The 13,709-nt window shown below is 41.4% G+C and overlaps 1 protein-coding gene across 20 annotated transcripts in view; it reads left to right on the top strand.

The window, feature by feature from the left end:
• LOC118288653 (adhesion G protein-coupled receptor L3-like) overlaps window positions 1–13,709 on the top strand; it is a 192,960-nt gene that overhangs the window by 99,226 nt on the left and 80,025 nt on the right. For 16 of the 20 annotated variants that reach the window (XM_035615117.2, XM_035615134.2, XM_035615195.2 and 13 more), the window contains exon 6: window positions 11,270–11,284. The exons of the other annotated variants lie outside the window; for them this stretch is intronic. In XM_035615117.2, the coding sequence (XP_035471010.1) occupies window positions 11,270–11,284 (15 nt within the window). The remainder of the gene's footprint in view (window positions 1–11,269; window positions 11,285–13,709) is intronic. 20 annotated transcript variants of the gene reach the window in all.

Below are 13,709 nucleotides of genomic sequence, written 5' to 3' on the forward strand. Positions count from 1 at the left end.
CACGTGTCATCCAGTCTAGTAGGACAGATTATACTGGAGCAGCGGATGTGGAAGACGAGTGATGATTCCTGTTATCTGGAAAATATAACACCCTGCGTGAGGTCAGGAAAAATAGTATTGGCAGTGTTATTTACATGTGAGAAACAATACAGCATGTTTGCCCACTGACACAATGCTGTTTATCAGCTGTTGAGATCCTTGTTGAAATTGACAAGGGATTAACATTTTCTACATTTTCATGATCCCATATGGCATCATTTGAGCATCTTCTGTGGAATATTAGTTTTGTAATTTACTGAGGATAAAGTAAGAATGGTAAAATGATGCGTCAAATACAATGTAAGTGATGCAACAGGGAAATAATTAGGAGACTGGTGTAGATCTGTGTCCCAGAATAATGCTGCTGTGTGGGAATGATGTTGTCAACAAAATGCTACGAAGAATAAAAACTGCATACCTGTTTATGTATTCAGTCAGATTTAGTTTAAGCTATGTTTCACTTTTAGTTGGTACTTGTCACAACCTTCCCATCAGCTCCCCCAGTTCACAGCGTTTTAATATCTTTGAGGGATCGTGTCTGATCAAGTCATGTCTCTGTTATCGTAGCATCAAGAAAGGCCCGTTGACTTTCATCAAAATGAAACATGCTTGTTGTCGGCTCAGTTCAGCTCAATGTTGTTAGTTAATGTTCAGACTAAAGGCAATAACTGAGGGGAGTAAATAAAAAGGAAAAAAACAGTCGGGCTGCACATAACTTGAGGTGGAAACATTTGAGCTGGGATTGGAATGATCGTTGGGGGGGGGGGGGGGGAGGATGAACACAAGAGGAAGTCCAGGTGAGGCCAGAGGAAGTGGAATGGACATTGCCATATGACCTTCGGTATTGTGTTATAATGACCTCTGATATGGACCTCCAAGGAAATCTGTCTGCCAAAATCCTTACATATTCTGTGGCTTGCTCAGAAATGATAGAAAAGGGAAAATATATTTTGTCCTGGACATTTATCCTTGTAGTTTACAGCTGCTGGGTCCAAGCGAACTCTGATAATTCAGATCAAAACCATCGTTTTAACATTCAATGTCCTGACATGGCTCCCTCAGTTGTCTGCCTGACTGGAGCTTTCATGTACGTGCAATGAAAACCATCTCTACCTGTGATCCAGTGCTGACAGGTGGCTCTTTTATAGCAGACTGTTTGCAGTATGTAAATTTTGCTATCTCAGCCACCCAGTGTAGGATCTTCTTCCTCTGTGTCAATATCCAACACCGATCCAACTAAAGGTACTCCTGATGGGCTGTAACACAACTTTAATCAACCGTGTAGTTTTCCCTGTAGAAGCAAACATAAATTACTGTATGTCTCAGTGTTAAGAACTGGCAAAGTGCACGGTTTGTTTTTTTCACTAGCTTAATGACGGTAATAGCGAGGGAATATGAATGCATATGAATATGCTTGTTTTTTGTTGTTGTTTTTCTTTGTCTCTGCATGACTCTTGAGGGCAATTTTTCTCCCTTTGACCATAGTCAGATGATTGTCATTGCCCACAATGGACACCGGGGAGATTTATTTTAATATTGTTTTGCTCAATCCTGATAATTTTTCTCCTGATCCAGCTTGTTGGATAGGCTCTCGTGTTTGCCATGAATCAGTTTTCTGAATTTATTAGGTGAACATAATCACACATTTTAGTTCCATGTCCAAAAAAGAGGCTTGGTTTTCTTAGTCTGTCCTGGTCCTAGTGACACAGTGTACCTCTCGTCTTAAGGGAATCCTGCAAGAGCGTGATGTCCCACAACGTTGAACGTTGACTACTCACTTTCCACCCCTTCAACACAGTTGTGACTTTTTTATTCTTCATTGCTCCAAAGTGATTTTTTTCTTTACATGCAAAACCCCTCTCAGATTCCATTTCATTGACTTTTGGCGGCTTATTTGTCACATATTATGACTCCATGTAAAAATTCTGGTTTGGCCGCCCTGTCACGATCCCGATGACACCAAGTAATTGCCCTCTGGTCTTCTGGGAATCTAAGACCCATGGGACTCATGGCACTCCCATTCAGTTGTCTGACTCAGCAACCCACCTCGCAGCGTCTCTTTAATAATTTGCTCATTTCTCTTAGGAAAAGCCAAGTCAAAACATGGAACAGTTGTCCTCTATTGTTGAAAAAGTGTTTTCTGGCAGCTTTGTTGCTGTAACAGTGGGGACTTTTATTAGAGTTGCACCAGGGAGGGAAACGGATGCACCTTGTGTAGCACAACTATGGACTGTGCCCAGAACAATTGTAGGACAAAAAGAAATCTGCTGGCAGCGCATAAACATTACAGAAGTCATGTGGGCGTTTATTTGTATATTGAGAGTAATTACTAGTGGTCACTGGAGACGGATTTTGAGAATCATTTTATCACGGGCTGCGATTGCAGTTTGCTTGTGACAGCTCATTGGACTATCTCTTTAGCTCCCAAAGGAAGTAATCAGATCTTTTTGGCTGGAATACGGCACACGTAGAGACAGTTTCTGTGTCTCACTTATATTTATTATAACTACATCTCTGACATGATTAATCATATACTCAATGGAAACCTCATGTCGTTGGGTTGGGTGGTAATTGCTGACAATAGTTGGGGAGCAACATTGGCAAGGGGGTAAGGTTTCACACCACACAGTTAAATCGTGGATGGGCTTTCAATACAAGTCTCTTTACCAAGTTCTCTAAACCGACTGAAGGATTCGAGTGTTTAATAAGAGGAGCAGCCACCCGTGACTCCAACTCTCCTTCAGTGATGGAGCCTGGACTCTGTATTCCTCTGACAAGCTCTCCCTAATACTCTTTTTCTTCCGAGTCACCCTGACTTTCACTCACACTCACTTACTTGTCCTCTAAGTGCACCCCCCCCCCCCCCCCCCCCCCCCCAAAAAAAGAAACCCTTTATTTGCTCCCCCTGTTCCCCCAATCTCAACTGCCCCCCCTGTCTTCTTGGGGAGCCTCTTTTCTTTAAGGATAAATTACTGCTTTCTTCTCCTTATCTCTGTAAGCCGACAAGATTGCAAACTCAAGAGTGTGCTGAATCGATGCACACGTGCTGCAGATACAATATTGATTTTTATTAATTTGCGATTTGATCCGCTCCATCAGTTGTAATGGAATAAAAGTGTTGTGATTAGCACTGAGAGCACCAGTGTTTGCCTGTGCCATGTGGCACTGTCACAGCAGAAGGCAATCTGTCATATTTTCATTTGAGCTGCTGTCTGAATAATTATTTGATAAGAAATGTGTTGTTTTTTTTTAACATCACTTTGAACAATGTAATTGATAGAAAGGGGAAACAGTGAAAAAGGAACTGTATTTATTTTTTGTAAGGAGTGACTTATGCAGAAAACTGAACAGACTTTGCTTGTGTATGTTATAATGGGGCCATGTGAATATCAGCGTACCCTCATCTGTCATCTGGCAGAGGACTCTCCCTTCTTTGTTCCCTTGCAGTTTGTGTACACTCCTCCGTGCACTTTACAGATTACTGAGGCTACCCTTAGGCAGAAGAAATGCGCTGACCCTTTCAAATGACTCATAAACATGACTGTGCTCCAGTGGCTGACATCTGTCTCTTCCTCCGCCCTCTCACCTTGACTTTCCACAGTTCAGCGGAGAGATGCACGTCTATCCTCTTCGTGCCCTATTAAAACCTTTCCCCCTCACTTCCGCCGTCTTCCTGTCCATGTAACTTTCGCTTTAATAGCTCCTCCCAAAGGTCGGGCTTATAAGACGTCAGCAAAACTGCATCTCCGTCCAATCCGCCATGGTGTTCTTCCTCCGCAGTAATGAAGCGCTTACATCTCCTCAGTGGCCCCTCAAATTCTCCGACTTGTCACACAAGAAAGTACATTCTAACTTTCGTTGCCATGCTCTGCCAGCGAAAGAGTCTGTTCTGTTGTTGACAGCTCACTGTTACTTTTCCCGCCCTTCTCTCTGCCATCAACCGTCTCTCATTCAGTAATTAGTTGCTGCGCAATTTCCATGGCAAATTGACTGATTTGGTTCAGGCGCGGTCAAACGCATTGTCCCACAAAAATGAAGTAGGGGCTAATTGGACGTCCTTTTTTTAAAAGTGGCACGTCAGTGGGTATGGCAGACGAGGTGCAGGGAAAGTGAGAGACAGAAAGGTAGAGACGAGAAGAGAATGAGAGAACAAAGGAAGAAAAACCTGCTGGCAGTCTGTTGCTATACATAAGCCACTAGTTCCCCCCACTGTTTGTAGCTAATAAGGACAATGTAAAACCCTGTCTGGCACAGTGGGATCCAGCTCAGCCCTGTCAGATATGGCTCTCACTTTGAAAGCTTAGCCAGCGCATATAATCATGCAATCAATTCCCTGATTTGAAGGGAGCCGCGTAATCCCGAGCTCATTCCTCATTGAAACTTGCCACGCGACGTGTCGTGTTCCTTTATTTCCAACTCGCCTAATTCGTTTTTAATTCATTGTGCTAATATTAACAGACCTAGCAGGTTCAGACGGGGCCCCTAATCGAATAATGGAATATATTGTTTTGGCAAGTTTTACCCAGCACCTGCTACCAATCTCTGTCCTTCTGTGTTGGCAAGTGAAGCCGTGAAATTGATGCTCTGCACATGGCTTTCACGTACACTGCAGTTTGGGTATAATATGGTGTGATTACAGGGGACTGTTATTCAGCGGTCATACCTAGAGCAAGCACCACCTGTGTGACCTGGATGGGACTGCGTAGGCACATAGTCTAACTCTAACGTCCAGATAATGATTTTAAAAAATAGCGACTTTTAAGCTTCTTGAATAGAATAAGACTCCCTTTCGTTTTATCAGTAAACCTACTTAGCGGATTGTTTGGACGTCCAGTGGCGTTTGCCCTTGAGCTCCTCAATCCATGTTCATCAGGTCTACGGTGGGAGTCAACACCGGGACAGCCGATACATCACACAACCACACCCTCCTCGCTCCCCCGCCGAAATGCCAGAGAGCATTAAGCCTGCTTGTTCAGACAGTGGTTTTATTTCGTTTCCCCCCTCCCTCCCACCTGAATGACCAGCTCCACTTTTTCCCCTTGTGTGAAGTTGGGGCTGTGATGCCATCTCATCACTCTGTGACAGTTGACCAGTCCCCAACCCGCGCAGCAAGCTCGGATGACGATGACTTTGACATCTCACTCACCGGCTCCATGCTGGCATCACGGGCGGAATTTGCACAGATTGACTTTGTCGCATCGCAGTTACTTTAAAACTGTGCTTTGCCTCCTGCTTTTGAAGAGTTTCCCTTTACTTTACACTCCAGCTGAAAAAACAATCACTGATGCCTTTTTGCACACGGACACACTCAAACACGGAATTTTGAATGGTTATTATTTAACCATCCCAACAAAGGTGCAGTGTGATTACCGCTGTAGGGGCACTTTTGCAGGAGATGGGTCGTATCAGAGGGTCGGGATAAATCACCCGCCTGGTTGTTCGATACATTGTAGTCGAGAGAGATAATGTGAGTAGTTGACGATCAAAGTCTGAGGCTCTTATTGTCATGTGTTCTGTAGCAGGTTGCTGTCTGGCTGTGAGTCAGTGACTCCTACCCTGTGATCCAATGGAGATATACACTGCTGCTGTTATGCAAATGAAATTTAAATGAAATGATTTCATTAGCTATAGGCCAAACCATTCTGATCTACATACATGGAGAATTAGCATTATTCTGACTGACAAGTAAGAAACCAAAAACTGTGAAGTACTACATTTGCAAATTGTTTTTTTTGTTTTTTTTCTGGATGGAGGACATATGCTGTTGGTCTTTTTCACAGAATGCAGTTTGACATAAAACGGTGTCCAAAATGAATTGAATCTAGCTGCTTCACTTTCAGGGTCCTGGTATTATGAATTCTAGCTCAGCATCACTAAAAGCACCTGTGTCTTTCTATGATATGATAAATATCTATGATAAATCAGTATCTCTGAGGTGTGAAAAAGGGCTGTTTATCTTCAGCTGGGCTTTGAATACCTCATTGATCATCATCATTATTACTTTGGTTGAGACCCCGAGTGAGAGAGGTGAGGCACTTATTTATAAGGCAGTGAGATATGGTTAAAAGGAAATTGCAATATTTTTAAGAATGACAATCAAATGAAAATTATTTGGATTAATGTATTCAGTTGCGTTACGGAAATAGCCCTTTTGTTTGTATTTATTTGTTAGAAGTTATTCATTTGGACAACAGTATTTTGTAATTACACAATATGATGACAGGTTTGAATTATCACCCGGTCCTACCTCATCACAAAGTTTTTAAGATTTAATAAGATGAAAAGATAAATAACAAACACGCTGAATATTATTTACTGCTTTACACAATGTTTACATAAATGGGATTATCATAATGAAAGTGTGGCATTTTGGGGGGATGATCATAACAATGGCCCTTCTACAGATAAAAACATTATTTTCCCAGAGGAGAGGAGGTGATAATTGGCCATGGAAGCAGTCATTACCAATGTGGATAAATGGTGGTACGACAGGGTTGAATCTGGACATGTGGAAACTGTTTTCCCCCACTAATAGCTATATAAACTGGTGTAATCTATCAGGTCCTTGTTCTGTAGCGGCTGCTCCTTTGCTCCCTAACATACATACAAGATCACCCTCTCTTTTCATGGTTATAAGATAAAATATGCTCCGACATATTGGATTAGATGTCCATGCATGCTGAACAAGCTAAAACTTTTCCATTTATATAACACAACCAAGCTTTTATTGCTCTCTTGCACACACGCGCACACACAATCTTGCATGCATGTCTGAGGGACTTGTTGAGATGCCAAGTGTCGAGGATATAGCACTAATTAGAGATTGGTCTCTCCTTTTAATGATCACCCTCCTAATCAAAGCTCCATTTCCATTTGTATTGTGTTTTTTTCTTTTCTTTTCTTTGTTCACTGGTGCTCCACCACATCCAGCCACACACCAGACCCATGTTCTTTTCTCTTCTCCCCCACAAACCCCCACATCCCTCTGTTCTCCATAATTTCAAGGTCCTTGAAAATCAAGACATATGTTAAAACGTGCAATTAGGTTATTTCTGCTCCAGTTGCTGCTATGTTCCGAAAAAAAAGTTATTTAATTTTGTTTTGCCGAGGCTGCCCTTGTCTTTTCCTCCCACCGTTGGTTGGTTTCCGCGTGGGTAGCAGGCTGGATGAGTGCCAAGTCCTTGCACCTGTCCCTCAAAGAGAGACAAACACACACATAGCATCCCTCATTGTCAAGGTTATGAGATAGCATAGCTGCTTCCCAATAAGGGAGAAAGAGAGAACGCGATGGAGACAATAAGGAGACACCGGGGAGGAGATTGAATAAGTATGAGAGGGGAGCACAAAGAGAGCAGACAAGTGGTTGAAAGAAAAAGAGGACTGTTGAGAAATGGGACCTGTAATGATGGTATGGGCAACTCATGAGCAACAGCCGAGGGAAATGATTGGAGAAAAAAAAATGAAGAGAGAATTCAGAGAAAGAGAGATGGTAGCCAGCGCGTCCTCCCCCATCCTTAGGCACATGCTATTCAAAGCCCCGTAATTTGTGTCATTAATTAAAAAGCTGATGGGTTTGAGTTAAGGGGTTTGCACTCTGCAACTCGTTGGCTGGGAGAGAGGGAATGGAAGTAGAGGTGGGGGGATATTGCAAAAAATATTGCAGCCATTCCAGCATGAATCTCTATTAGCGGCTAATGATACCATTCTGATACCTCTCAGCCATTAGTGGGAAATTGGGAAGCATTAATTATTCAAATGAAAATCCATACAGCTGCTGCTCACATGACAGGGGTGCTTCTCACAGTCGCTAAAGGTCCCCATCGTTAGCTCCGACACAAAAATAAGCATGCAGGGTGGCATCTCGGGTGAATTTATATTTGAAATTATGCATTATCGGAAGAAATGCTGTTTTGACTGCATTATGCATTGGCAAGGAAATGTTATAAAATTATGAAACATTTAATTTTACAGGGTATGGTGTGGCTGAACATCAGTTTACTTTGTATTTTCTGCTCATCTTATGGACATTGTCAAAGTGAAAAACTTTGCATTTACTTTTAAGTTTTTGATTGTAAGGAACAGCTGCTTCATTCCTATATAGCCATTAAACATATATATTATTTTAAAGGCTACACCATAAATGTTGGTTGCCTTCTCAGCTTATTGAATTTGCAAAAACAGCTTGACCAATTAGATAAGCTGCAGAATCAGCCATGTTGCCCGTTTCCAGCTTTATGCATTTGGCAGTGTGAATCACAGAGCCGCCAAACTGTTACAGGCCGCATGCACATGGATCAGTGAGTTATTGTTTTGCCCAACCCTGTTGCCAGAATTGGCCCCAACCTGGCTACTCCAGCCACTAATCTACAGCCTGGTTGAACACTTACATGGAGATCATTTAAAGAACTAATCGGAAAAATTGATGTTAAAAATATTAATGTTTCCAAATTCAGTATGGGCAGCTGTTTGCTTATTTTTGTCCTTGAACTAAATAAAACAGTATTGGTAAGGGAATGCTCAGAATTTCAGATGCCTTAGGGCAAGGCACTAAATCCCAAACTGCTCCAGTGCAGCGACTCAGTGGCCAAAAGATCAGTTTGCTTGTGCTGGGCTGCTTGCAGGTGTGCCTGGAATGCAGGGGCGTTGTTGAAAAACAGCATTCAGTCTCGGTGAATCCATACCAGATCATTAATGCACAATAACAGACTTTTGTCAATTGGCAAGCCCAGGATCTGCATCCAGGGGAGGATGGTAACAGTTGGCCAGACCTTTTCAAGTCATCACGAGGACCTGACTGTCTTTGCAAAATGATAACGATGAACGGTCAGGTGATAGATTTCACTGATCCACTGATCAAATTAAGTGTCAAATTATACATAACTTCAAGTGACAGCTGAAGCCGCACCAGCCCCTGAAATTGGTGACGTGTTGAGAGCTCGCAGGGCCTTTCCACCCGTGAACTCAAACTCATGCCGCAGCCCCCCAAAACCCCTTCATGTAATTGGTGTATTCTTCCAAATTCTCTCAACACCACCTCTGCTTTTGAATAATTAGATGGCCGCTCAGTGCTCATGATCACTTATTCATATAATTAGCTCATCTCATGTTTTAAAGTTAATTTAATTGAAGTACAGTGTGTTTGAGAGTGGTATGATTAGCATTAACACAATTTAACAATTCAGTAGAATATTATGTATACCTTCAAATGATCTCTAAATGAATGGACTATAGGTAACAAGCCTCAGTTTGAACTCTTTGCCATAATGAAACAGGGACATTGAGTGTCATGCTAAACTGTAAATATATATTTTTTACTCTATTAAATGCTCCTCATATGTTCTTATCAGGACAAGGCTTTTCAAGTATTTCGTTGCAGAATTACAACAAGAACACTCAAGGGTCTATTTTGTGTGGTTTAAGAGGATGTAACCCTTTCAAATAGGTTAGAGTAGCTTCGAGAGAACCCTTGTTTTTTTAATGTTCGTGCATATTTTTGCCTTCAGACAGGGGGATGAGTGAGCTAAGTGCTTTTTAGTTACATGGTGACAGCAGTGAGAACAAATTGTATTAAGGTCACAATGGGGGTTGGTGGGCTGGAGTAAAGAAGCCTTTCAAATGAATCAATTGACTGTCTCACTCTGCTTCTCCCCGCTGCTCCTCTTGTATCTGTGACACGGTGAGATAGGTATGTCTCAACCTGTGCAATACCGTATATGTAGCGAAGCACAGTGGACATAGTGTGAACAAATTGGTTCTAATGATCTGACGGACGACCTTGCCACATTCAGCGGCATCTCCTGGTCAAGCAAAAAGGCCAGATGCTGTACTGTAGTCCAGGGAGTGGCACGTTTTCTTGTCCACATCCTTTACTCCATTCTCACAACAGCTCCCCAGGCGATTGCGTCATGTACCACTTCTCACATCCCTGCCACTAATGCCTTTTTCTATAGATCATTACCCTCTTCTCTCCTCACCACTGTTAGAGAGCGCTCAATCAGAAATGCCCCTTCCCCCCCTGAGGTCCCCGTTGTGTTGCCGTCACTCATGGGAGGTGAGCAGGTTTTCAATCGGAGCTGTTTTGGTTGTTTACTTTGATTTGATCTATGGGGTCCACATTAGGTTCCGAGTTATTGGCAAATTTGAGTTGCCAGTAATGGTGGTTCAGATGTAGCCCAGAGCTATTGTTGTTCAGGCTTGGTATGGACTTAAAGTGTTTCAATGACAGCTGGACTGCCTTGCATTTATATTGTTCTACTCTAATAACTTTCCCATCTTTCAAACTTTACCCCCGCCTACACCTACCCACTGACCTCCATACCTCACTCTGTTGCACTCTCCATTTGGAAGAGAGGACTCGTGTAAGCCCTGGTAACAGAGGTTAATCCTCTCTTATTAGAACCAGGATTACTGGAGGGGAAGGGACAGGAGCAAGCTCGCTGTGTGGAATCTACCCCGTACTACAAATGGTAGAGACCAGAAAAATGCCGTGACTGACATAAAAAAAGCTTGTCCACAGAGAATGTGATGTATAGAGTTAAGATGTTATAGCCCTTCGGCCTCAAATGAACTTCTTGTTGTAGGATCAAAATAGCTTTTATGTTTCACTTGCGCAGTTATTCAAAATTTAACAAAATAGGTCATACAGTACAGTGACAAATTTCTTGCCACTAAATGCAGTACACAAGTTCATACTGTAGGCTTTTTTAATGCTGTTATCATCTTTAATTTTATTAATACAGTCGTTGAAACTATTGCATATGATGTGAAGGAGAACACCCTGAGCTCCATGGTGCCTTTTGGTGTCTTTCAAAAGATGATCAGTTTGAGACGATTGAACTGTGCAGTATGAAGTACACCTGATTTGTATCTGAAGCAGTTTTATTTTCTCCAAGTTGTACATTCAACTCAAAAACTTGAGCTGCTCGTTTAAATATTTTAATGGCTCTCGAAACAATTCATGTGCTTGTTGATCTGTTTTACACATTTGCATCATACAACCATGTTTCGCAGAGTAAGACCTGAATAATCTGTCTTTTTCCTACAGGCACACGTGTGATGTAGTACTTTTTTCTCCTCTCCAAAGGCTTGCAGTGCGATAAAATGTGTACATTCCACTAACCCCCCTTGTTGTACTTCTGTGTGACTGTTGTAAAAATAAAGATAGTTGTGACCTTGTTAATCTGTTCTTTATTTTTTTCTTTCTTTCTCTCCCCGTCATGCCTAAAAATAGAAGTGGAACAAAAAGGTAACTAAATGCCAACAACTTTTAATTTTCACCTGCATATTCATTTGGTACATGCTTGCTTTTTCATTTTTATTTTTTTGGTGACGGGTTGCTGAAGCGGGTTTCTGACATTTTGTAGGGTTCATGCTCCTTGTATGGTTCATTGGCGTGGTTAAATATGTCATTCATGGGGAAAATGAAATTGTTCAGGGAAACTGTATTAGAAATGCACCTAACCGGCATAATTCTTTTTCATTTAGTTGCCGTCTACATGCTGCAGCATACAGAACACTGAATACTGCACTGAACTCCTCTCTTCATTCCTTCATTCCTCAGCACCAACACATCTCAAAGGGCTTTTGACGTCGCTACATATATAATGATTCTTTATGGCAAGGTCATTAAAGACCTGCTCCTCACTGAAAACCCATTGCTTTGGGATGTTTTTCCTCCCTGTAATAACTGAAGATTATTTCAGCTCTGCTTTATCAGCTGCATAATATTAAAGGACAGGGCTATACAGGGTGATCAATAGCTTGTCCAATAAGCTGTCAGCATTTTTGATTATAGCTCTAACATGATGATGGCTATAACCTTCAGGGACTTGCCAGCCAATACTGGAGGCAGATCATAGCATTCACATTCTTACCTTATCAGCACTGCATGATGCTGTGGAACGTACGCTAAATCTTCACATGTTCCCCAGGAGCATTGTGTTTGTCGCCGTACCTTTTTGCATGAGTGGGAAATATGTCCTTTGTCGGACATTAAATATATCGCTGGATTGAAGTCAAAGATGTAAATGGAATCATTAAACAAGAGTCAAGAGTGTAGCTTTAATAGCTGTGCAATAAATTTCAAATTTCATAGTAGTCATTAATTAATGACATATCTCTGAAAAATGTTACAAAGAGAATGAGGAATGAAGGTGAAGGGGGAGGTGAAAACATTTTGTAGAAATGGCTGTGCCTATGCAGTTACAGTTTTTGTCAGTTTCCCATGAAAGTCATGATTGCTTTTGTATCACTTCTCTAATAGCTCTCATTCACTTCTTCATCTCTGTGCTTACACCCTTAAAAAGCATATTCTACAGCCTCCTCAGAGCTCTGCATGCTTTTAGTACAAAGCTTACCCACCCCGACCTTGCACCTCAGCACATCTCGTCTTTTTCGACCATAGAAATGAAACAGCCCTTTTAGCATTTAGTGGAGCAACCGCTGAGATGTGTGTCGAGGCTCTGTGTCAACGGGACACATCTTGGCACATTTTTCACCCGCAGGTAGACAACATGTTTAATCTTAAGAGATTACAAGGGAAAGAAGCTTCTGTTTTCACTGTCTCTTTCTTCTCCTTCTGCTCGGAGCGCGCAGCTCTTTCCTCTCGACGTATCTGCAGTAAGAACCTGTCAGCGCTGTGTCAGGCTCCTGGCCCATTCCAGTGAAAGGAGCCCACACACACACACACACACTGTTATCATTTCGAAGTATTTTGGGCCCAGACCTGTGGAAAAAAGAAAACTGCACTGTCTAAATTATTAATTGTTCCTTTCCATCGGGCGTAGACCTTGGCCATTTTCTATTTTTCTTGGAATTGTGACAGTCATTTATGTCTTTGTTTATTAATATTTAAAGTTTAATTGAAATGTTTAGTGTATTATGAAATCTGATGTCATCTTTTCAGAACAACAGACAATTCCAATTCCCTCAGTCTCAGATAACCCATAATGAGCAAAAATGTGCTTTCACAAACGGAGGCCACTATTGCTTCAGCTGTATTGCCATGTTCTAGCTTTATCAGATTTGAGTACAAACCAGTTCACATGTAATTAGTTTACTGTGTGTGGTGCTGTAAATCATGGAGACGGAAATGTCATGTGGATGAAATAATGGACAAGCACCAGTTATATAGATGATGTAATTACTGTATTCTGTTTTCTTTTCTTTCTCCTAGGGGCTGCCTCAGCCAATAATTAATACAAAACCATGTATTAAAATGTTTTAACTTTGTTTGTTTAATACTAATTATCACAAGGGTGAAAGGAAAGAATGAAACCTTTTTTCCCCCTGGTTCAATTATATATAATGTGGTATGTAAAGAAAAGCCATACTATAAAAGGAAACAAACTGAAGAGAAGGACAATTTAAAATGTGTGTGCATGCAAGTCAGTCTGTGGCAACATCCTCTGATTTGTTTTTGTTTTACATGAAGTCAAAAGTGATAACCCTCATTTTATCCATTCATTATTCCCCTCTGCTATGTTTGTTCCTTCAGTGACACTGTAGATAATTACATTAAGAATCAGAGACTAACTGAATTACCAGTAAATATTAATATGCAAATTTAATGAGTAAATTAAACCATGAGAACCCTGAATAAATTTGAGACTCAGCTTGGAATGGAAATGAGAAGTAGTTGTTTTTCTATATTGGTTGTGTCCTGTTAAATT

The sequence above is a fragment of the Scophthalmus maximus genome, chromosome 12 (genome assembly GCF_022379125.1).
Source record: "Scophthalmus maximus strain ysfricsl-2021 chromosome 12, ASM2237912v1, whole genome shotgun sequence".
In the NCBI taxonomy this organism is placed as follows: Eukaryota; Metazoa; Chordata; class Actinopteri; order Pleuronectiformes; family Scophthalmidae; genus Scophthalmus; species Scophthalmus maximus.